Source organism: Chelonoidis abingdonii, chromosome 6 (assembly GCF_003597395.2).
Source record: "Chelonoidis abingdonii isolate Lonesome George chromosome 6, CheloAbing_2.0, whole genome shotgun sequence".
Lineage (NCBI taxonomy): Eukaryota > Metazoa > Chordata > Testudines > Testudinidae > Chelonoidis > Chelonoidis abingdonii.
Genome location: NC_133774.1, coordinates 98,048,257 through 98,073,335, shown reverse-complemented (window position 1 = coordinate 98,073,335; position 25,079 = coordinate 98,048,257). Strand labels below are relative to the sequence as shown.

Sequence of the window (25,079 nt, the reverse complement as noted above, 5' to 3'; positions counted from 1 at the left end):
TGTTCATATTCCTGCTCTGATCCCTTGAGTCAGGAGGCCCAAAGTATCAGACCCAAGGGTGCCAATAAAGCCCAAATATAGGGTTGTATGGGTATAAAACCCCATAGTGGAGGGCACCACTAGTCCCAGGCCCGCTGGTATGTCTTGAGGCAGGGAGAGGGCACCCATGCCAAACCTTGGGAACATTGGAGTGGTCAGTGTATCGGCCTCAATCTCACTGGAGGAATAAGGGTCCTTGGTGTCTACAGGCAGAGCTGTCAGTACCTCATGTCTTATGTCATGATTGGTAGATTGAATTGGTGAGTGGCACACTTTTGGTGCCCAGAGGTCAACACTCCAACTGGTGGAAGGGACCAGAGAGTGGTGTACCAATAGTGTAAAGTATCAGAGGGGTAGCTGTGTTAGTCTGAATCTGTAAAAGCAGCAAAGAATCTTGTGGCACCTTATAGACTAACAGACGTTTTGGAGCATGAGCTTTCGTGGGTGAATACCCACTTCGTCAGATGCATGCATATTCACCCACGAAAGCTCATGCTCCAAAACGTCTGTTAGTCTATAAGGTGCCACAGGATTCTTTGCTGCTTTTACAATGGGGTAAGTACCTCTCTGGAGATCACTGGAACAGAAAGTAGCAGTGTCTCTGAGTTGACATAAACCCTAGTTCCTCAAGAATAGCATAGCTGGGTCCAGCAAAAGAGTGAGGAGGGGCTCTATGTGTTGGTGGATTGGACAGTGCAGATTCAATGCAGGAGGTAGCTGTTAGTACTGCTAAGTCCCTCTTCCTCACATAGTGTGGAACTGCCAGTGCAGAGGGTGATCACACTCACCTTTCCTTCTCTGATGATGGAACCAGACCCATTCCTTACATAGGCAGTGGACTGTGGGTATTCCTGGTTCTCAATATTGGCCCATGTTCATTGGGAGCTGCAGACCCATACTGGGGCATAGAGTCTCATCTGAGTTAGAGGAGGCAGATATGTTAGAGGGTTTTAAGTGCAGATTTTTACTGCTTCTTATGAGTGTTTCCTTTTACCTTCTTCCCATCCACACCTGATAGAGTCTTTAAATCTGCACTCTTACCATACAGGACTGCAAAATGTCATGTCCAAAAGGATGCTAATGGCTCAACCCAGAAACCCCAGGGTTGAGCTGTGGCCTTAAGAGTTCCATCAGATGCTTCTTAACCCAGAATTTTCAAAATTGTACATGAATGGAATGAGACAGTCCCCAAGGCAGCACAAACAGGAGGTTTAGGGATCACTAACTGGGAAGACCTGGGGGCAAGGCAAGCAGGATGTAAAGCTGAGGCTTTGAGGCATTATAGGTAGTCTGAAGAGTGGGGATGGCCTGGAGGATACCTCCTGCCCCCAACACTACTCTAACTAGCTACAATAAAATAAAACAATTTACCAAAAAAAAAACCACCAGAAAACTGAATAGAAGGCAGGAACACTAGGAAAACTGTGGATGCTATTGAAGTGCCATCTCGGCCCATAAGCAGTAGAAAGGAACTAGAAAGGTAGTTGGTTCACATCACCCTTTATGCCCTCAGTTTGGAGCACACGAAGGCACAGGAAAAGACCAATGGACACTGCTAGTGAAGAATCGAACCTTTCAGTCTCAGGCATATGTGTAGCCATCGCGAATACTTACAGCGACCAGCACTCAAAGAGCTCAAAGGACTCTTGTATTTCAGAATTTACAATGTGTTAAAAAGCAAACTATGGTAATTATTTTTGTAACTGTCATTTTTTTAAGAACATAAATAGCATCCATTCAAAGGAGTAATATCACTAACCATGTTTTCATTTCTTGGAATTGCTTAATAATATATCAAGGCAATTGTTAGAAACAAAGCTCAAGGAAAAAACCCAGCAATATTAATTCCTTCTGTGAATTTGCCTTAGTAAAGGAGCACTATCTGGGATATTTATTTGCAGTCTAGCTTATGTGGACATTTAGTTTAATAAAACAGGGCACCATATCATTATTCACACCCCAAAGGGAAGCTTACATCTGTCGGAACAGACCAGGGTTATATCTGACAGGGATATTGAGCACAAGCTCCTACACTAATGAACCAATTTTTGTTTGGAATAGCTATTAATTTTACAGCAAGCCAAGGATGCTGAAAATTAGATGACCAGACCTGCTGAACAAAACAACAAAGGATTAAAAAATGTTTTGTTTGATCACAGAATCAGAGTACTGAGCTTTATTAGAATTAGAAGGTTAGATGGTATATGCATGGGCAGTTATTGCCTAAGGGCTTGAGAGAAGGTATAAAACAATAAGTATAAAACTACAAGTCATAAAAAGACATCCTATTTGAGCTTCTCTCCTGCTGTATAAAATTACAAAACAGGCTTTCAAGAAGTCTTCATTATTTCATGTCTATGTTTTGCTCTATGGAGAATTCATTCCTCGTTGTTTCTTTGTTTTGAACAGTACTGAAGAAGAATTTAATTCCTTTGAATACTGTTAAACTAACATAATCATATTTCTTGTTTGATGGATATTGCTATCCTGTATCTTTAAAAAAATGTTTTGACTAAGCACCTATATGTGGGTTTTTAAAGTATATTTCATAGGCTATGGTCTGTATCAAATTTTTGCTTAAAACTGTTTCTTTATAAATATAGAAAACATAGCAAATGATACAAAGCAAATATATTATTTAATTGTATATTTTTTCTATAGGTGTTCATATTAAGAAAGCTTTTCTGCTTCCTTTAATCAACACAAAGCTTTCATAAGGAGTGTGAATACTTGTCAAAGATCCTACCAAGTGCCCTGTTCCAGCTCCCCACCAAGACTGCTATAATGGAAATCCAAGCCTGTGCTGCTCTGGATCCCTGGGGTGTTTCAAGCTCCTAGTGATTCAGCAGGCTGCAGCACTGATTCCTCTCTACACCTCTCTGGCACATTTCCTGGGCACTGACTCGCAGTCTGTTACCCTTTCTAGGAAATGGGGCTTCTCAGCCCACTGCTTTGGGCCCCAGGAGCAGCACTGAATGACCCGAGATATTCTAGTAACTCAAGACACCCCCTTTTCCCAAAATTCCACCCAAAGGAGTGAAGGTTCTGGTTTACAGTTCAATAACTCTCTCTCTCAAAGCATGAAGTACATGTGAAGCAGTCAATAAACATAGACTGTAAAAAGTATAACACCTTTATGCACAGGTGCCAGCTTCCTCATTTCCCCAGGGGTGCTCGACCCCTGCTTGGCCCCAGATCCCGCTCCCATTCCACCCTTTCTGAGGCCCCACCCCTTATCACACCATTCTGCCCCCTCTCCCAAGTGCGCTCCGCCTCCTCCTCCCCAGCGCCTCCTGCACACCACTGAACAGCTGATAGCAGCTAGCGGGAGGCCCAGGGAGGGGGAGGTGCTGATCAGCAGGGCCACCAGCAGGCCGGAGGCACTAGGCGGAAGGGAGAGGATCTGATCTGCGGGGCCGCTGGTGGGTGCTGAACACCCACTATTTTTTTTCCATGGGTGCTCTAGCCCTGGAGCACTAACAGAGTTGACGCCTATGCCTTTATGTTCTTTTTATACTTAATTGTGTGGTGCACAGGTGTCATGGTACAATTCCCCACTCTGAACCTTAGCGTCCAAAAGATGGGGTACCAATATGAATTCCTCTAAGCTTAATTACCAGCTTAGAACCTGTAGCGCTGCCACCAACCAGGAATTCCAGTGCCTGGTACACTCTGGTCCCCCCAAAACCGATTGCGCCGTAACCCCCCGAAGACACAGACCCTCTGATGCACCGGCAAGGCAGAAAAGAAACCCTTCCCCCACCGTGGCCTTCGCTCTCGAGGCGTTCCCCTCCCGGGGTGTACCCTAGGGAAGCTATCACTATGTAATTCAAACTGCCTTAATCTAAGCAGAGAGGGAAAATTGCACTGTCCGCCATTATTCTCTAGATGTCCCCTCCACAGACTCTCTCTGAGAGAGACAGTATCGCTCAACAGACAGAAGAATAGCCTACCTCTCCCCCTTCCCTGTTCTTCTCCCACAATTCGCTGGTGTCCAGACCCCTGCTCCTGAGGTCTCACAGAATAAAAAAGAATAATCAGGTTCGTGGTAAAACAGAAAACTTTTAATTAAAGAGAGCAAAAAATTATCTTTGTAAATTTAAGATGGATTCTGTTAGGTACAGTCTTTTCAGCTATAGACACTGGGAATACCTTCCCAGCCTAAGTATACAAGTACAAATTAAAATCCTTTTAGTAAAATACAAATTTGAACTCCTTCCAGCCAAATGCACAATTAAAACTCCTTCCAGCCAAATGCACATTTGCAAATAAAGAAAACAAACATAAGCCTAACTCGCCTATTCTACTTACTATTTTTGAATCTATAAGAACCTGTATCAGGGAGATTGGACAGAAACCTGGTTGAACGTCTGGTCCCTCTGAGCCCCCAGAGTGAACAACAACCAAAAACTAACAGCACACACAGAAACTTCCCTCCCTCGAGATTTGAAAGTATCCCGTCCCCTGATTGGTCTTCCGGTCAGGTGACTGCCAGGCTTACTGATCTTGTTAACCCTTCACAGTTAAAAGAGATAAAGTACTTCTGTTCTATTAACTCCTACTATCTGTTTATGACAACAGGAGAGTATGGATCATACAAAACAATGTGAAACCTTGGGAAACCAGCTGGATTGAGGCACGCAGAGTTCCCACCAAATGCAAGCTGCTGCATACTAGCTGGTCTCTTCCTCATGCTTTTGTGACATTGTCCACTCCTGCCCCAATCTTCCTCTTTCTGCCTCACTCCCCCTACTCCTGTATATTTCTTTATTTAAAACTCCTCTTGGTCACCTGGTCTCTTTTGTTCTACTCCTGGTAACTTTCCATTGCTCCTACCTTCCCACCTCCTTTCTGGAGTCAGCTAAAACTGTTTTCTAAAGATGCAGCTCATCCACTGTCCCAGATATTTGCACCTGAATCGGGTCTTTAAGTCCTAAGCACCTTTGTATTGTATTGATCTGGTGCATACATGCTACAGAGCCCATCAGCAAAGGTGGACCCACACACGTACAAGCACTCAAGACACAGCAGATTTTCATAAAACAACTTAACAATATCAATCAAAATTCATAAGTTGTATAGATATAGCCCCACTATCACATACCATTCTATTGTAGGTTAATATATTCTTAGCAAATATAGTAATGCAAACTGTCATATATCTAATGAAAGAAAAATGGCCTAATGAAAGAAAGCATGGCCAACATCCTAGGGGTAGTCTATCAAAACACTCAGTCAAATGACAATTGACTTTTGTGTGCAAACGCTTTACAGAATAAGTTATACTATTTAAAAAGAGTATATGGCCATGATTCTCATCCTACCAAAGTCACTGGCACACAAAGTAAGGCATCCAGACCATAACATGAACACTCTTTTCCTTCCCCAAATTAAGTACTGCATTAAACTTTCCATTTTTGGTGCACAAAACAGAAATTTTACCTTAACTTTTATTTATATCAGTATGTGATTTCTATCACATCCAACTGAAAGGTTTCTACATTTATTATAAATATATGATAAAATGCAAACAAGCTAAATCACTTGTCTATGGGCTTGCTCCTACATTTTAATGGGTCAATGAGAGTTCTGCCATTCACTTCAGTGGGAACAGATTCATTTTTGTGTAATTTATTGTTTGGGTTTTTGTTCCCCTTCTGCCTTTCTCTGAAGCAGCAGAGAGAGCCACAGCTAGAGCTGGAATACCAGATGGGCTGGGCTAGTGCTTTAAGGTGGTACAGAAAATTCTTTCCTTCTCTGATGCTCTGTTGGTGAGTCTTCCTCACATTTTCATTGTCAAAATGATTGTCATTTTTGGAGTCAGGAAGGAATTTTCCTCCAGATCAGATTAGCAAGGCCCTTGGGGTTTTTTACATTTCTCTGCAGCCCAGGTCACGGGTCGCTTGCTAGGATCATCTGGGTCAGTCTCATGAAAACAATTGCCAGCCATTGCAGGAGCCTCCAGCATTGGTGCATCTTGGTCCCTTCTGTTCTCTACCTATGGTGCACAGCAGGTTTAGTCTCCTGAGGGGTATAAATACTTTAATCCAGGTTATTGGTGTAGAACTGATAAATGAAATTGTTTTTAATTGTTCACTTTATTAATGTAAGTTCTGTTCACCATTCACTACACTTGCCTGCATTGTAACTTCTGTTCACTGTTTGATTTTGTATTTCATATGACTTGGCATTGTGCCTCTCTCATACAACTTTGTATTAGAAAATTGGTAGAAAACTTTGTATTAAATGTTATAGCCCCTAAGGATAGTATAGTTAAAGTGAAAGAAACATGTGCCTTTTTGCTAGAAGTAGAATAAAATCTCCCCCCCCCCCACTCTGTAATCAATTGCCCCATTGACTGAATGAGGTGTGAATGAGTGAGGCTTGGAAGACACCCACCTCCAGACAGCTACAACAGTTGAAGAGGGAATGGAAGCCAGAGCAAAGGACAATACAACTTGTCAAGTGGGCCCAATAAAGAAAAGCAGACATATTGACGACCTCAGGGATTAGAAGCAAGCACCTTCTTTAGAAAACGCCCTCTTTGAGCAGCATTGGGACAACACCCAGAAAAAAAGCAGCACAAAGACCAACGGACACAGACCCAGATTTTGAATCTGGTCTGGATTTGCGTAAGAGGGAAGCTGCTATAAATACAAGGTGTCTTGCAGAAGGACCCTGGGTCTCGTCTTGTCACCATCGGAGCATCGATCCGGATCGGCAGAAGCCCGGCTCCACCCCTCCCCCATCTAACTCACCTGGCCAGTGCAGTTAAGGGGAGCAACTAGTTGGTAACAGCAGCAAGACGGAGTGTGTGTGTGTGTGTGTGTGTGTGTGTGTGAATGCATGACTGTAATATATCATATGCATATGATAGAGTATTAATTAATACCTGTATTACTAATAAATGTGGCATTTTGCCTTAATCCCCCTGAAAAGATCCCGTATAGTACTTTGAGTACAACATTGGGTTCAATGCAGGAATAAGTGGGTGAGGTTGATGGCCCATGGCATGCTGGAAGTCAGACTAGATGATCTGATGGTCTCTTCTGGCCTTGAACTCCATGGCTCCATGATTATGATTTATACTTATCCTTTTCCTATTGAACACATTGAATATTATAGAAATTGTTCTGTTGTGCATACTGCATATTTTTTCCTGATTGCCATTTTCACCTTGTTTGGGCATGGTGTGCTAAGCAAAATATCATATAATTTCAATAAAACTGTGCCTTAGAACAGGACAAGCAAGCAAAAACGGAAGTCTTTCAGGATCTGATGCTAGGCCTGTGATAAAAAGAAACCTTTCCAGGTATTTATAGTAAGTTTTTGTTCAAAGGTGGGGAAGTTCTGCTATAAATAGTCTCTGTTTATACTAATTTCTTTCCTATAAAATTTCTCACTGTTGCTATTGCTGGTTCAGCTGCAATATTGCGTAGACAGAACTTCAGGCAACCACTGGCATTTTAACTAATGGGTCGTCTGACCAGTTGAACATACTGACAGACCTGGATTGTGAGGTACAGAGATTTGCAAAATGTCTTAGTCAATCAGAGTTGCAGGGTGCACAGTGCTTCTGAAAAACTCAAAATTATTTAGGTGCCTAAATATGGATTCAAAAGCTCCCCCCCCCTTTTTTTTTTTTTTTTCAAATCTGGGCCCTAAATAGCTGTGATATGTATTTCATTCAATTATTGTAGTTGCTGTAATGCATTGCAAAGTCATGAAATAATGTGGTATTGCATCATCTTCTGGTGACAGGATGCAGTAGGGGGAAGAGAATGGGGTTGAGAGGCGAGGAGGTGTCTAAAAGGTATTCAAGAGCCAAAGTAGGCCCCTAGCCCACTCAAGAGTGTGTGTGTGTGTATGTATTATATATATTTGGGCAATGTGTAGAGCTGTAGGGGAGGGTACCTCTCTGGTGAAAAATGGCCGGTTAAGAATGGCCAACATGGCCAACATCATTTATGAGATGACTAGATCAAGACAGAGAACCTGTATTGATGTAAAAACAACAAATAAAAAGAGAGGGCTTAGGGTCCTTCCTCAGAAAATTTTTGAAACTCTTGATGCAATTCCTTGCATTATAGAAGATTTTAAATTTGCCAAAGAAAAGTTGTGTTTTATTAAATTATCACCCAATATACACCAAAGCTGCCAAATCCAGCACACCCCACCAAATAAAAGCAGAGCAATATGACACTCTTGGTTCACCCAGGCCAGTAAGTAGGTCAGTTGACAGCAGCCTTGCAACTCTGAGTGCCTTAATGCAATGCTATGCTTCTGCGTCTGACAGCTCTGACATCAACAGCCAGCATACACAAGCAGGCAGGTCATGCCCTAGCTTCCACCACACAGTTACTCTTTGCAGTGGGACCTCAACAACCCTTCCAGCCCCAAGTTCTGCCTCCAAAATATCTTTCGCTGCAGTGCTAAGCATCTCTTACTGTAGCACCCACAAAATCTTATTTCACCGCTCCTTTAAAGACAGTACAGCAAACCTTATTAACTAAACTTAGTTAACTTATTAACTTAACATTCCACTTCAGTCAAAACACTGAGTTGGATAATGGTAAAAATAAAACAAGTTTATTAAAAAATGGGACATAGGTTTAAGTGATACCAAGAAAAACAATAAGAATAGAAATGGCTATGAACAACAATAAAAATATTTTTCTAAGATTAAAACTCAACAAACGACTCTTTTGTTCAAAGAAGGTTTTCTCCCCACAGTCACTCTCCCAGCATGGCTAGCCCATTGTTTAGCCAGGACCCAGCACACAGAGCTCAAAGCACTTTGTTTCTCTGACTTGGTGAGGGATAACTTAAGCAGCTCTCTCCCCTTCTTTGATAGCAAAGTAAATCTTTCAAAAGTATTCATTGAAAAATAAGCCCAAAGTTTCTCTGTCCTTCTTGGGTGTAGATGTCATGCTGTCTTCTCCACCACTTCTTAGCTTTGTTTACCTTATATGTAAATGTACCTTCACTGTCTCTGCCTGATGACCAGGCTGATCAGATAGAAACACATATTCCTTTATCTAGGGCAGACTGGGTTTATACATTGCTTGGCAAACAAACACAATTCTAGCACATATTTATAAAACTCTTCGTACGTACCCCATTCGTACATCATGCAGTGGTTTTGGGACCAGTGTGTTACCAGTTTGTATGTGATTTTTCCATGACACCTTTTATATACAGATTATGACAGTGTGTTAAGTGTAGAAAGTATGTCAGGCCTGACAAGAGCTGCTGAAACAATGTTGAACCACCAATGGGCCTCTGTGTCCCAACAAGGTTATCACCCCTCCTATCTTAATGAATACTCGGCTCAATTAATCAAGCTTCCTCCTTAGATCATGTCACCCAAGGGACCAGAAAGGCCATTTTGTTGCTCCTGGGATTTTTTCCTCTGGGGTGAGGGGTGCTGAAACAGTATCTCTTCTTCTATCCCCTTGAAGCTTTCAGTGAGATTCCCCTCTTTCCCTGGAGAGAAGGTAATGCTGTTAAGAGGACTCATTTTCATGTAAAAGAGGCTATTAAAGGACATCTCTTCTCTCCTTAGATGTTGTTTCATGTATTGGGGGGAAGACTAGAAGCCCCAGAAACTCCACAGCCGGGTGTCAGGTCCTTCTGCTGCTCCTATTTTAGATTCCCATGGATGGCAAGTCCTCAATTCACCAGTCAGTGAGATGGAGCAATCAGCACTCCCTCAAGTTCCCTCCTCATTTTAACCTCTACCTTTTATTCCTATAAGTGGTCCCCTCTCGTTCAGTGCTGAAGTACGTTGCTAGGGCAGTGTCTGAGAGCTTACACATGCACATGCTGTACCTTTAATACAAACACCAGACTTCAGACTCCATGTCTGACAGGCAAGCATCTTTCCCAAACAATATATTCAGATTACAATAAAAATTGTTTAAAAGTATGGAGGAGTCTGAGAGGGTACAGTAATCACCTCTGTGCTCAAAAAAAAAAAAGCAACTTTCCCAAAACATTTGGTTTGCTCTCCAAAAAATTGTTATTCCTTTAAGTTTTTATTTTATTATTCAATTCCAGTTTTTTATTTGTTACAATTCCAGTTTTTAATTTGTTACAATACACACAGTAACACAATTCTTCCACTCCTTGTATCAAGAGAACACTGATACTCATGCACATGGTGGTGAAAAAGGAAGATACACAGAAATAAATTCTTTAAGCTTTTATCATGCTGAAGCATCATTAAGTTTAACCAAAGATGGAAAGAAAGTTATAAATATCTTATTTTCCACAACACTGAGCTTGTGTGGTAGATAACCAAGAAAGGACAGAAAATAGCTGTGGAGGGAAATCTTAAATAAACAGTTTGCTAGCAAGTTATGGGCAAATTAAGAACTGTGTCCCTGTAGTATATAAACTCAAAAATAAATTATAGCTGTTATAACTGTCTCACTTCATTACTGACTCCCACAGTTATATTGCTAATAGCTCTATGCAAATATGAACAAATCAACATTTCTAAGGCAGCCTCTTCTTTTCCCAAGGTTAATAAAATGCTCTAGCTATAAAGCTACATGTAAAACATCACTGTAAAATAAGACTTTTCTTCTCCATATACTTACATATGGTGTATAATCATATGGAGGAACATAGTCTATACGGTATGTTGTATCCAGATACCTATGATGCACAAAACAAACAAGTAAGGTATATGGTATCACAAATAACTTATTTAAGGATGGTTTATTTTATAGATCATGGAAACATTAGGATAGCACTTTTTGGAAGTGCAGTTAACTGTTTAAAGTCTTGCCAAATCTGGTCACAACAAATTAGTCCAAAAAGACTGTCCTTCACTTCGTGAATAAAGTTGACTGAGCAAACATATGCTGTAATTTACTTCCCTCTTTCTACTTGGAAAAAAGGAAATTCCAGGTCAGAGTCCAGTCAGACTATTTTTATATGAATTTAACTGGGAGCAGTCCTTATACCGAGCCATATAGTGCTACATTTTCAGATATGAGTGTGCAAAAATTCACCCACCTATTTGCATACACTAAATCTATATAAGCAAGTACTGAGATGTGCACGCATAGAGTTAGAGCTTTGCATGCACACACTGATGTGTATGCACAACCCTCCATTTGCAAGTTTGAGTACTTACATCAATAAGCTTGCCACATACATCTTTGAAAATATGGCCTGATATCTTCCTTTGTAAGATATTGTAACTGTAATACAAAATCTTTCTCTATTATAGCTTTAGTTAAAAGGACATCCTTCATTTCATAAGAGATACGTAAGTTAGGAAACAGTAGAGAGGGTAACCATAGGTATCATTCACAAGGGCAAAGTGGAGCAATTCCTATTACAACCTTCCAATTCAAAATTTAAATCAGCATTTTTTCCTACAGTTGAGCTATGTTTATGTGTTGTAGCCTGTAGGATTATCAGTGTTGTTAGAATACCTGAGCTTTTTCCACCAACTGTCTGTCTGTCAGGTGCAGTGCTAATGCACCCCAGCCTTTGTTCCTGTAAGTTCAAAGGAACGAACACTCACCTTAAAATCCAATGAGGGAGAAATTATCAGCAGACTTATAGGTACATAAGCAGCAGAAAATAAATAGGTTCAGGACATAGGACTTGTTCTGTAACATAGGAGATTCAGCTGCATAGAGTTTAGGCAGGCACCATTTAACTATTTAGATACTATATCCAGCAAGGTGGAACCCTCCAGAGCACGCTCAGAAGAGTCTTACAATGAGGAGAGACCATTCTTGTAAGGTCTCTGGTGGCATATGGAAAGTGGTTAAAGAGAGCTGGATCAGTGTAAAAAAGCTGTAGGGTGTTTTCAGGTGGCTGTCAATGCATTTGTTTAGGGCAAGAGTTCTCAACTGGGGGTCGCGACCCCTTCAGGGCTCAGAAGGTTATTACATCGGGGTCATGAGCACATGCATGAAACAGAGAGCAACTGCTAAAATAAATATATAATTTAAATCTAGCATTTTAGAAAATTACACACACCTTTCCATCATAATGTAGTGTATTTACTTCAACAAGTATTGTAAATATATAATGCAGCGATCCTTGCTCCTAAACAAAATATAGATTTGGTATTATCACCACTTTAAGGAAATTGAACTGGGGATTGTAGTTTAGTGCACACAGGTTTGTTGTCTTGAGACTGAAAAGGTGGGACTGAGACAACATTAGAAGGCTTGATTGTTCAGCAGCTGAAGAACTGCATTAGACTGCAGACAAATCAGAACATAGATTGCTTTTAAAAAAAATGTGCCAATCTATAATTTAACAGTCAGACACACTGGTGGGGCAGCACTGGGCCACCCCAAAATTTACCTTAGCCCCCCTGTAGCCACTCCTCCCTATGCAAAGGTCAAATGTTATGCAGGGAGTAAGGGTGGAATGGTATAGCATTACCACCTTTATTTCTGCAGTTCTGTGCTGCTGCTGGCAGCATCACTGCCTTCAGAGCTGGATCCCCAGTTAGTAGTGCCACTTTCTGGCCATCCAGCTCTGAATGCAGTGCCGCTGTCAGCAGCAGCACAGAAGTAAGAGTGGCAATGGGCACTAAGTCTGCTGTGAAAAGTGATACTGACAAAGTTTCTTCATTGTCCTCCCCCAATATTAAAAAATAACTTTGCTGCTTATACCAATTATTCAATAAAAATGTGTTTCAGTTTTAATTTAAAAACTGAGAAAAGGTACATTCATTTTAAACAATAGGGTTATAAATTTAGCATTTAAAATAGTGTTAAATATAAAAAATGTGTTTTTAATTTATAAGAGGTGGGAGTCACATTCAGGCTTGCTGTTTGAAAGGGATTGTTAGATGGCTTTTGCTTCACCCCTTCCCCTAGTTCTTGTCATGCAGAAAGAAAGCAGAAGACCAGAATTCCGAAGCACAGGCAATGCAATGTTTATTGGGGTTAGTTCCAAGCAAGCATATCCATTGCTCTACACGCTGGCACAGCCTGTTTCTCAGTGTTCTGTCCTACCTCTGATGCCGCAGAGCCTTCCCTGTGTCCCCATTCCCACCTCCTCCTTCTTAGCAGGCCCAAATACACCTGCAGTGCACACCCTAGTCACACCCCTTACAACTTATCATAGGCATGTGCACGGTGTGTGCCGGGTGTGCACAGGCACACCCTAATGCAGAGGTGGGAAAATGGCTCCACTCTAACGGCACAGCAAGCCGCCGGCCCCTCCCCCGCCTTCCCGGGCTGGCTCCCGCCTGCGACCCCCGTGCAGGTCTCCCCCCCACACCCAGGAGCGTCCCCACCTGAAAGAAAGTGGCGGGGGCCTCTCCTGTCCCTTGCCTGCTTTTGCTGTACATTCCTGCTCAATGGCTGTCTGCTGCCCCAAGGTCCTAGTGCCCCGCATCCCCTAATGGCAGGGCAGAATGCCCTTACCCTGCCCTTCCGCCCTAGCCCTGAGCCTCTCCAATGCCTCAAACCCCTCAACCCCAGCCCTCATCCCCCTGCACCCTAACCCTCTGCCCCGGCCCTGAGCCTCCTCCTGTATTGTGAACCCTTCATCCCCCAGCACCCTAATCCTCTGCCTCAGCCCTGAGCCCCTCCTGCATTGTGAACCCCTCATTCCCAGCCAGAGCTCTCATCCCCCCGCACCCTAATCCTCTGCCCCAGCCAGGAGCCCATCCTGCATTGTGAACCCCTCATCCCCAGCCAGAGCCAGAGCCCTCATCCCCCCACACCTAATCCTCTGCCCCAGCTCTCACCCCCTCCTGGATCATGAACCCCTCATCCCCCCACACCTAATCCCCTGCCCCAGCCCTGAGCCCCCTCCTGCATCATGAACCCCTCATCCTCAGCCCCAACCCTCATGCCCCCGCACCCTAATCCTCTGCCCCAGCCCTGAGCCCCCTCCTGCATCATGAACCCCTCATCTAAGCTACGCCGCTTCAGCACTGCCCAGGGCCACTCCTGGATGTGGCTTGCTGGGCTCCGGGAGGGGAGGTGGGTAAGCAGCATGGTAAGCCTCTCTGAGCTGGGCAGCCCCAGACCCCATCCCCCGCAGCACTGACTCTCAGCTCCGAGCCCAGCCCCTCTGAGCTGGGCACCCCCCGACCAAGAGTCCAGCTCCCCACCTAGCCCTGGGCAACAGCTGCGCCACCCCAAGGCAGGAACAGCCCATTGGTACCAACCATCACCATCACCCAGCGACAGCTCATTGTATAATTGCAAATGTATACATACCAGTAAAGCATTTAACGTTTTTAAATAATGTATTTTGTGTATTTTCAAATTATTAAAATAATTTTTGAGTATATTTCACTGGTTATTTTTTACATTTCCAAATACATGTTACTATAGTATTGCAACTTTTTTTTAATGGAAGGAGCTTCCGAAATTGCTTTGCCCCAGGCTCCCTGAATCCTCTGGGCGGCCCTGCCAGCGGGACCTGAGCTCCTCCTGCTCGGCCGCAGCTCACAGCCCTGCCTCCTTACCACGCTGCTGTTGAGTAGTAGGAGCTCAGGCCCCGCTGGAGCCACCACGGTGCTACAGTGCTGCCCAGGGCCACTACTGGATGAGGCACACTGAGACGCCGGAGGAAGGCGGAGGCAGAGGCAGAGGCGGTGGGAGCCTCCGACATTCTCATGGGGGCCCCTTCATGGCCTGGGGCAAATTGCCCCACTTGCCTCCCCTCTGGGCAGCTCTGCATCCTCAGCCAGAACCCTCATCTCCTCGCACCCTAATCCTCTGCCCCAGTCCTCAGCCTCCTCCTGCATCATGAACCCCTCATCCTCAGCCCCACAGCCCTCATCCCTACACTCCCTCCTATCCCCAAACTCCATCTCAGAGTCTGCACCCCTCACCCCCTCCTACGCCCCCACCCCCAGCCCAGAGCCTGCACCCAAACTCCATCCCACAGCCTGCGCCCCTCACCCCCTTCTGCACACCCACCCCCTGCCCCAGCCCAGAGCTTGCATCCAGCACCCAAACTCCATCCCAGAGCCTGCACCCTAGACCCCCTCCCCCAACCAAACTCCATCCCAGAGCCTTAGGCAGGTGGGGGGCAGGTTCTGGGCACCACCAAAATTTCTACAAACCTGCTACCCATGCGCAGGGCAGTATGTCTGGCTCTGCGCAGAGCAAAACATGCTGGTAAGAGCCTCATGGTAAGGGGCCCGAGGCCAGTGGGGCTGGATAAGGGGTGGGGGCAGGCAGGGGACAGGGAGTGAGATCCCGAGGGGGTGGTTCGGGGTGGGGAGTCTCTGGAGCGAGCAGTCAGGGAGTTGGGGGGGTTGGATAGGGATCAGGGCAGTCAGTGGACAGGGAGCAAGGAGGGTCCTGGGGGGGCAGTTAGGGTGCAGGGTCTCTGGAGGGAGTGGTCAGGGGACAAGGAGCTGGGGGTGGTTGGATGAGTCAGGAGTTCTGGGGTGGGGGCCTGTCAGGAGGCAGGGGTGTGGAGAGGGGTTGGGACAGGAAAGGAGCAGGGGGAGTTGTATGGGTTGGGAGTTCTGGGGGTCCTGTCAGGGGGCGGGGAGCGGTTGGATAGGTGTGAGAGTCCCAGGGATCTGTCTGGGGGCGGGGGTGTGGATAAGAGTCAGGGCAGTCAGGGGACAGGTAAGGGGTAGGGTCCTAGGGGGGCAGTCAGGGGACAAGGAGCAGGGAGGCTTAGATAGAGGGTGGAGTCCTGGGGGGTAGTTAGGGACAGGGGTCCCAGGAGGTGGTAGTCAGGGGACAAGGAGTGGTGGGGTTGGGAGTTTTGAGGGGGGCAGTTAGGGGGCACGGAGTAGGAGGGAATGGATGGGGCGGGGCTAGGGCAGGGCTCCCTGGGTGCACACCCTAATGAAATGCGCTGCGCACGCCTATGCAACTTATGGTCATGTTCCGTTCTGGAGGGTCACAAGTCTGGGGTCTTCGTCTCACCTCTTTAGTAACCCATGGGAGAGGTAAGGAGTGAGGTTGTGTTCTGGCCAAGGCCAGGCCTTTCTTTGGCTTTTAGAGAGTCTTATGCCTCCTCCTCAATTCCCTCAGCCCTCTTAACTGGTTGCTTGACCTTGGCTTGAGAGAGGAGCCAGGCAGCCTTCCAGTGTATGCTCATATATTACACTCCCACCATACCCTGAACACTTTAGCTCTATCCCTTATCTTTTTTCGTTGTACTAAAAGCTGTGGGAAATGCTACACACAGTGTCTTTGTTCATTGTCCTTCACACACATTAGTATAAGATATAAGAGTATCAAAAAGTCAAACCCAAAATTCTATCTCAGGCTGACAAACAAGCCTATATATTAATAGGGGGTGCCAATACAAAAAGTTTCGGAATCACTGGTCTAGGGGATCCCAGTGAATAATGATGCCTTCTGTCCAGATTGAGGACTTGCCTCACAATTAGCGATCAGAGAGTCACCTGGGAATAGTAGCCCAGATCTTTGCTCTGTCCGTCACCTATTTGTGCAGTTAAGAACAGACAGCCAAGAGAGTGAAATAGAAGTTTAGTGCTGTCCAAATACTGTTGGTCAGTTTTTGGATGGCAGAGTGCAGGCTCATATATCTTTTAATTTAAATGAAGCTCCTCCAACAGCTTGGAGGAAGAAAGGCATGTCAGCTTTAATAATTTGGTGGCGTTATGGCAATAGATTGAGAGGTCACTAGAGGCAGAATGCCTGGAGACAAGTCAGGGACCTTGCCTTTTACATACAGTCCTAAACCAGAGTCAGGTACAGTTCAGTGTAGCGATGGCATGAGGCAACTAGACAGAGATAAAGAAAAGGAGAAAGGTCCAGTTTAGCAGCTGAACTACATCACTAAACTGTATCTACGGAAGATTGACTCATATTTAAATGCATGTTATCGGACAGGACAAAGGCAATGGGAAAAATGTTAGCCTTAAGTGATGTAGCAGAGAAGTTTTTAACTCTGGTGGGATGGAAAATTCTTAACGAGTAATTTATTCAGTTTGCAAATTGTGATTTTCTCTAACAGTTGGATTAATTGGTTGAAGTGATAATTTTGGTTCAAATCTTTAATAAACAGTGGTTTGTATTTCAGATTCCACAACAGGGTTCTTTGCTAAAAATGAGCAAGGCCTGAGCTAAAATCTCCAAAAGTATAAGTGCTAAATTGCACTTGTACATGTTTAATTTTGATATGCAAGTACCGCAATTTATACATATTTGCATATTCAAACATAAAAACACATTTTAGCATGAGCACTTTTGAAGATTTAGCACAGGATCATTTCTCTTCTTGACAGAAAATGGTCTTTTAAAATGATGCCTGAAAACTGGCAGGAAAATTTGATGGTCATGTGATGTGGCCAAACAAATTACATTTAGCTCCTGACCTGCCCATCCCTGGCCTTCAGTAATTATACATTTCAAAGATACAAGTCCAAAGACTACTTTTCCATTCTCTCCTACTTACTTGAAAGACACTTTGGGCACTATAAATAAAATAAAGACTGCAACAGCTGCTTTGATCATCCTCGCCAAACATTACGTGTTGGTCTTAAAGTATACTCTACCCTTAAAGTATACTCCAGGGCAATGACTAACTTTTTGAAATGGGTTCAAAGCTATCATCAAAAGCAGATGATCCAGTTGAAATGAACCTCTTAGAAAATGTAGCTTTTAAAAAGGAATCTGTATAGTAAATATCAAGTTTGTGGATTTGGCTAGCTTACCTACCATTATATGCAACAGGGCTATCATTGGCTCAGTTTTTTATTTCCTTTTCTTCTATTTAAATATATATATATATACCCACAGCTGTGCAGCTACTTTTTTTGTTTTGCACTTAAAAGAAAATTGCGTCCTTTTTGCTCAAACCAGCAACAGACAAGTTTGTTGAGAGAGAATCACTTCTCACCATGAATACACTGATATGTATTTGAATAACCCACTAGCAAGGCAAAGCAATGCAGGAAATTCAACAAAAACTAACTCACAAAGTTTCTGACCTATTTTTAATGGGGAGGGTCTTATGGGTCCACAGAGGGAACATGGGCCGGCAACCATGTGAGTTTACAGAGATCGGCAATGAAATCCTGTGTATCTCCAGGCCTCTGCACGATTCCCCGTTCCCGCAACATGAAACCTGGAAACACAGCTCCCTCAGATTATTGCTATTTGTATTGTAGTAGCATGTAGGAGCTCCAGTCATATATCAGAACCCATTGTGCAGATGTCATTATGTCAGGTACCATCTGTATATAGCTGAGCCATATCAATGTCCATACACAAGGATCCATACACCAGGCTCCCCTAACATAAGATGCCACTCTTCTCTCTCAAAAAAGCTTCTGAAAGGGTTGAAAAAATAATGTCACTTTGGCGCCCACCTCCCTCTGACAGATTTAGGGCCAATGGAATAGATTTTTATCTGCTTTCACCTCCACTGCATTGCACACAAGTGACTCCAAAACTTTCTTTTAAAACAGCTTTTGTTGAGAGTGAGGGCCAGCATTTAGAAATGTAGTTGTCTAAAGTAAGACACCTAAATCCATATTTAATACCTACATAAAATACCTGATTTTCAGCAATACCAAGAATCTACAGCTCACACTGCAGTCAATAGGCCCAGAGGATGTTTAGTATATCTGAAAAAATCAGGCCACTGATTTAGGTACCTAAATATGGATATAGGTTTCTAGCTTTGTGCATCCAAATTTCAAAATTTGGGCCTAGATGTTCTTCAAATGTGACTGGCTAGGAAAAGTACAACAACAACTTAAAGTCACTTCACCATATACAGATTTACAGAAAAAGTTGTATCCAGAATCCAGTTCAGGTTCTTCTTTTTCAATGAACTGACACATAAGAAGAGGCCTGACTTTAATTTCACCCTCTGTTTTAATCTAGTACAATAAATCAGGTAAAGTCTAATAATAGCCACACAGAGAAAAATATACTTGAAAGCACTAATCAGATTAGAAATCAAATTTTCTGAAAAATAAATCCTCAGTTTATGAAGTTAATCCATTACTTTCTAATTTGTTTATAACATTAGCAAATGTTATGTATCTCACTATCCTAATCACTTGAATAATTTTTCCTCCTCAAATTGTTAGCTTCAACACCTCAGCTGATCTCAACTATCAGGACAGAATACAAAAAGAGAAGTGGGCTCCAAAGTAGCCAGAAAGCAAACAATAAAAAAGGTATCTAGGCCAAATCAGTACCTGTCAACACTTACATTGAGAAGAAAACAAGACTTGCCTACACAGTGAAGAAGGGTGACAGAATAGGACATTGGTCCATCTCATGAGAGCACCATCAAGACAGAAGAGCAATCATCCAACGATACTTTCTCAGTCCTTTCAGACAGTAAGGAACACAGCCATTCAAGTACCATTCTGGAACACTCCTGGGGTCTACATCAATCTGTGTCAATCAAATGTCATGGTCAATGGTACAAAACAGATGCCATGAGCAGATAATTAACAGAGATGATTGGGGTGCTTCTGTTTCATATTCAGGTCTCAAGACTGGTTAAAATGGGAACTGGATATGTGAGGATTCCAAGTACTACAGCACTGCTTTGACAGAGTCTTCTCAATAACCTTCCCCAGAATAGAAAGGTTAGAGAGAGGGCACTTAATGACAAGTTATCAACATCAATAGATGATTTTTTGACCAAAGACATAATAATTGCTTGTTTAAGAGATCCTGGCACGATGCGTTCCCTAGGACGCACAGATTATCTCTACCACTAATGGATCAATGTCTACCCATTAGATTTAACTAGCTATATAGGGCATATAACCAAATTATAGGTCAGAGCCTGAAGTTCTTCAAACACTTCAAAAACTTCAGTAAGCAAAAGTGACTGAAACTCAATACAGAGGAGGTCTTATCTGCCCTTTGAACCCACCTCCCTGACATAGAGCTGCTATCATGAAAGCAGTCTATCTGGTCTACGTGTACTTAGCTACATGTACATACATCGAGCATTTGCACACCTATCTTGAGCATAGGCAACAATAGATTGGAAATCTAAATTTAAATACTTAGCTCCTTTTTTAAAAAAAATACCTTAATATACTAAAAAGTGATTTATTATGAACCCTATCTGTAATTCAATTTTTTTGGATCGCTGAATACCAACAAGAAAATGTGATGTGACTGACACTGTACATGTCTGAATAAGATCAAACTTTAAGAGCACAAAGAAACATAGAAAGAGACACCAATCACTGAATATTATAGTTAGTCATATAGAATGTTAGAGGTCTCCTTTGACATTGTCTGGAAGTTTTCCAAAATATTCTTTTTTTTTGTTTGTTTGTTTGGTTTTTTTGGTTTGTTTTTTTACACAAGGGAGTGGAATACTTCAAGTGTTACTATAAAAGTACTTTTCCCTAAGGGTTAATTTGATGTAGAAATGTATATTATGATTACAATCTTTCCCACATAACATGAAGCACTCATTTTCAGTCCATTGAGCAAACTCATTCTTATGCATTGTCTTTTTTAAGTTGGCATTTAATTTTAACAGCTACACAGTCAGTGAGAAGCAAAAAAAAAAAAACAAAAAAAACCCAACAACATTCAAGACAGCGGATTCTGAAACACTGTGGAATTAAAGTGTTTTTACCATAATTAGCATTCTATCTGTACACATCTATCTGTATGGTAAATGAGAGATATCTTAAAGTTATAAGAAAATTACATGGAGGACTGGAATCTGATATAATTATAACCCAACTGTATCTCTATTTCCTTGATTACAGTTTGAGTATTTTAATGTTATAACATATGGAAACTCCTAAAACTACTATCCCTTTCCCATTCTAGACAGATCACCTTCTCCTGCATTGTCCTCATGTCCACCCCAACGGATCTTGTAATAAAATGCTTTGGCCCTATGGATATGATGAACTGCTCCATTGCCTTTACACTTGGGATCACTTGCCTTGTTCCTTTGGGTTTCAAAATCTCTATCCTATGCTTACATCAAACCTCTCATTTATAATACTGAGACTTATATTGCCAGGCATCCAGTTTCCCCAGTACTTAATCCTGAGGCAGCAGAGGCTGATTTCACATTTTACTTTTAGTTTAACATTGTTAAATCAAGAATAACTTCCAATTATATCTTATAAACAAAACTTAAGAGTTAAAGAGAATTCCATGTTTGATAAACCATGATGTCTTTTCCACATCAGATGCTATCCCAGGTAAAATCTTCATTATTCTGTAGTTATATCACTGTATCGCTCATTTCAGCATGAAAACCCTTAAGAAATATTGTAATTTTTTAAAATCAAAAACTGACATTCTAAGCCGAAGTTCTCCTTTACAATAAACCCCCCAAAGTATGGTATGCAAATACACAATAGCTTCAACTCTGTCTCCATATCTCCATCAGATTTTAATCCTTACTCCTCATTTTATATTTGGAGAAGACACTATACTTACACAGCTTGTACTGAAAAAGTGAACCACAGATCATTGGTTTTATAACTGGTTTCATAAGCACATTACTCCAATCCTAAGCCTGATGCTTTATTACCACATTAAGCTTTGCACTTTCTATTTAAATGTCATAAATGCCATGTTCTTAGCCTAAATGAATACTTTGGCTCAGTTTCCAGTAAGGATGATAACCTAGAACATGGGGGCAAAGGCAGAATGGCTAATGATCATGAATGTATAGAAATGGAAATTACCACATTCAAGGCAGAAGCTAAACTCACAGAGCTTAATGCAGTCAAATTGTGGGTCAGAGGAGATGGGGAGAAGATAATCCCCCTCCCAGAATACTGAAGGAACTGGTACATGAAATTGCACGTCCAATAGCAAGGATTTTTAATAAATATATCAAATCAGAGGTAGTACTGTATGACAGGAAAATAGAAAACATAACACCTATATTTAAGAAAGGGAAAAAATGCAATCCAAGCAACTACAGACCAGTTAGTCTGACCACAATATGCAAGAACAAATTTTGAAGGAAAGAATAATTAAAGACATGCAGGTAAATAAAAAATGGGATAAGATGCAACCCACAATCTGCCTAACCCCATATGATTCAGAGTAAGATATTGATATTTTGTGATCATTAATTAGATTAATCTTTGTAATGGATGCATAAAATTGCATCAGAGATTCCGGTTATTCTCATGGCACTTCAGAAGCAGAATTACAATTGTATGCAGATGAACAGTTAAGGTCATCTAAACAAGGGGTCATATTGGGATGCCACAGACCAGCAAAGTGAGATGATCCTTTTTCCCCTGCAGGCTATATTTTGTGCTCCAGGCCAAAATCATAAAAGGTAATTAAGTGCCTAGTTCCCATTGACATTTTTTAACATTGAAAAATGACATTTTTTCTCCAACCTCATTTTCAGAAACAGTTGAATTGTTTTGGCTGAAATTTTTTTTTTTAAAATCAGCCTGAAGTAGACGCCGAACATAAAAACATTAATCTCACATTGTTAATGTTTGGCAAACATATAGGTAGCAAAACAGGGTCTTATAATAGAAAGTGTCGGGCAACTTTAATAATAGGCAGTACTACAGCCCTGTGTATTGTATGCATTGCTCTTTTTTCTTAGATTAAAATTAGTGTAATTATTTTACCAATATACTATTACTACTGTAAATAAGGTTACTTGAGTCACTAGCTATGCTGGAAGTGAAAACTATACATACTAAGATTAATATTATGTCTGAACTAAATACAATAATTCAAGAAGTAATTCTCAATTAGCTAATGTAAAAACAATGTTTTAGGGATCTTTCCACATCCAGACACTCTACAAGCCACAGAGAACAAATATAATTTATCCCTAAACAGCACATCACTATTTGCTGTTTTTTGGGGAGGATTACTAACATTTGAAAGTGATCTGAAGGGTGTCTTGGCAATACAGCTCCAACTCCTGTTTTGGGCAGTCCAGTCTCCCTACAAAAGAAAAATATGATTTTTGGAAATTTAGCATAATCATAAGTAGTTCAATTTTTCAAACTTATTCTACGCAACCTAGTAGAATCAAAGTTTGAATGGTCAACATTTAAAAAGAACCATCTCCAGGCTGTGAAAAACATTTGTATAGGTCATTAAACCAGCAAATAGCACATTTTTGCCAAATTCACAGGGGAAAAACTAGCTTTGCACTAATTTTTTTATATATATTTTTCACCTATGATTAAATGCAATTCCTTTTGCAATAGCAGAAGTTGGTGCAAATGTTAGCATACAAATTATAGCTTGCATGTATGTTTACCACAGCCATCTATGGGCTAGAATGTATACAGTCATCTCCAGTATTAATTAGATTGTAAAGGTCCTACTTTGTTAACTGGAGAACACATGACAGTTGGAATCCACTTCTGGAAGCCAATCTCAAGAGGGGATCCACAGCATGGAGAAGTTTCAACTCAAAAGTTAATAAAACTTTAATTCTGGAGTAGATTTCCTAAGGTTTGGTGGAAGGATGTGTAAACCACACACCTTATGTGTGTGTGGTGTTCTGTCCCATCAAGTGGCACCGAGACCACTTAGAGAGAGATTAATGAGTCTGCTCTACAGCCTTAGTTAAGGGCCACATGGCTTTTAACTCATGCAGTAGAGACTCATGCAGTTAGCTCCAGAGGCCCCAGGTTTGATCCCGCCCACCTGCCAACGACTGGGGTCTGTTGGTGCTACAGATGGAGTACATTCCTCCAGGCTCCATCCCACTCTCCTCTTACCCATGGATTGCCAATCCCACAAAGGATCTTCGACATAATCCTAGGACAGGGGTCTGGTGCTGGCATGGGGAAGGAAAAACCTGGAAATGGAGATTTCCCTTGGCATGTGGATTTGGAGCAACAGTGTGGAAATGGTCTTATTTTATCATTTTCTGTAGTGAAATTCCTATATGAATAGTCCAACAAAAAATTCTACAGTGTACACGAAACATATTAAAATACCTGTCAATAACACCATCTTCAAAATTATCTTCATTCAGCATGGATTTATGAATCTCAATTTCCCTATATCCTTTATTTGTATATGGTTGAGACAAATGATCCTGGTAAGTGGTGATCCATGTCTGGAAAATAGCATAAAAGGACAAATACTGTGAAAGGGGAAAAAACCGTTTTCAGTATATAGGCTATTTTCAATCTGAGATACTGTACAATTGTTCGTTGCTTGTTAATTAATTATTATGATGGATGCTATACATCATAGCCTTATTTTGCTTTGCAAGTGTTGCACAATGTTTAGTTCTGGCAAGGAGGTCTAAAAACAGTGCTCTATACATAGGCAATAGCTAGGTTTGACCTCCTGGCCAGGTCTCCTGCTGTAGGAAAAGTGCTATCTGTAAACTGTAAAAAGTGCCAATGGTGTAAACTCTCATATTCATAAGATGCAAATGTAATTTAACTCTGTTCAGAGCAAGGTCACAGAGCTTATAGTAGTGCTGGAAAAGGGCTGTAAATTTTATTACTGAAATGTATCCTTTGTACAAGTATTCAAGAATATTCAAGACATAAATCTCAACCTATTTTACTTCATGGGACCAACATTTTAATAGGTTTGCAAAGATCTTTTTTTTTCCATTGTGTAAATAGGGAGAAGAGAGAGTACAAGCTAGTCACATTTGCTCATCATTTTATTAAAATGGTCAAAGAACCTTTGTTAAACAAAGACTTATTGAATAAGGGACAAACTGACAGTCAGTCTGCCCATTAACTTTTTTAATTCTGATTTTTTCCTCTGAATGGCATTGTTTTATATACTGTGACAAAGTTCCTCCTCTACCTTGGCGGGGCCTGAGCTTATTGGCAGATTTGCTCACCTCAGTGATCTTCCCCTCTGGTGGAACCCACAGTCTGGGTCAACTCCTCCTGTGTCTGATCAGGAGTTGGGAGGTTTCGGGGGAACCCGGGCCTGCCCTCTACTCCAGGTTCCAGCCCTGTGGACTGTAGCTGTCTAGAGTGCCTCCTGGTACAGTTGAGCGACAGCTACATCTCCCTGGGCTACTTCCACATAGCCTCCTCCCAACACCTTCTTTGTCCTCACCACCTTCCTCCTGATGTCTGATAATGCTTGTACTTCTCAGTCCTCCAGCAATAC

General features: G+C 42.1%; 2 protein-coding genes across 2 annotated transcripts in view; both read right to left on the bottom strand.

The window, feature by feature from the left end:
* The window catches only part of ENTREP1 (endosomal transmembrane epsin interactor 1), a 380,498-nt gene that overhangs the window by 10,667 nt on the left and 344,752 nt on the right, over positions 1-25,079 (bottom strand). The gene's annotated exons all lie outside the window — the stretch shown is intronic.
* CFAP95 (cilia and flagella associated protein 95) overlaps positions 1-25,079 on the bottom strand; it is a 56,169-nt gene that overhangs the window by 9,991 nt on the left and 21,099 nt on the right. The window contains exons 3-5 of the mRNA XM_032798157.2: positions 23,930-24,051; positions 22,851-22,919; positions 10,644-10,701 (exon numbers count right to left, since the gene is read on the bottom strand). Of these exons, the coding sequence (XP_032654048.1) occupies positions 10,644-10,701; positions 22,851-22,919; positions 23,930-24,051 (249 nt within the window). The remainder of the gene's footprint in view (positions 1-10,643; positions 10,702-22,850; positions 22,920-23,929; positions 24,052-25,079) is intronic.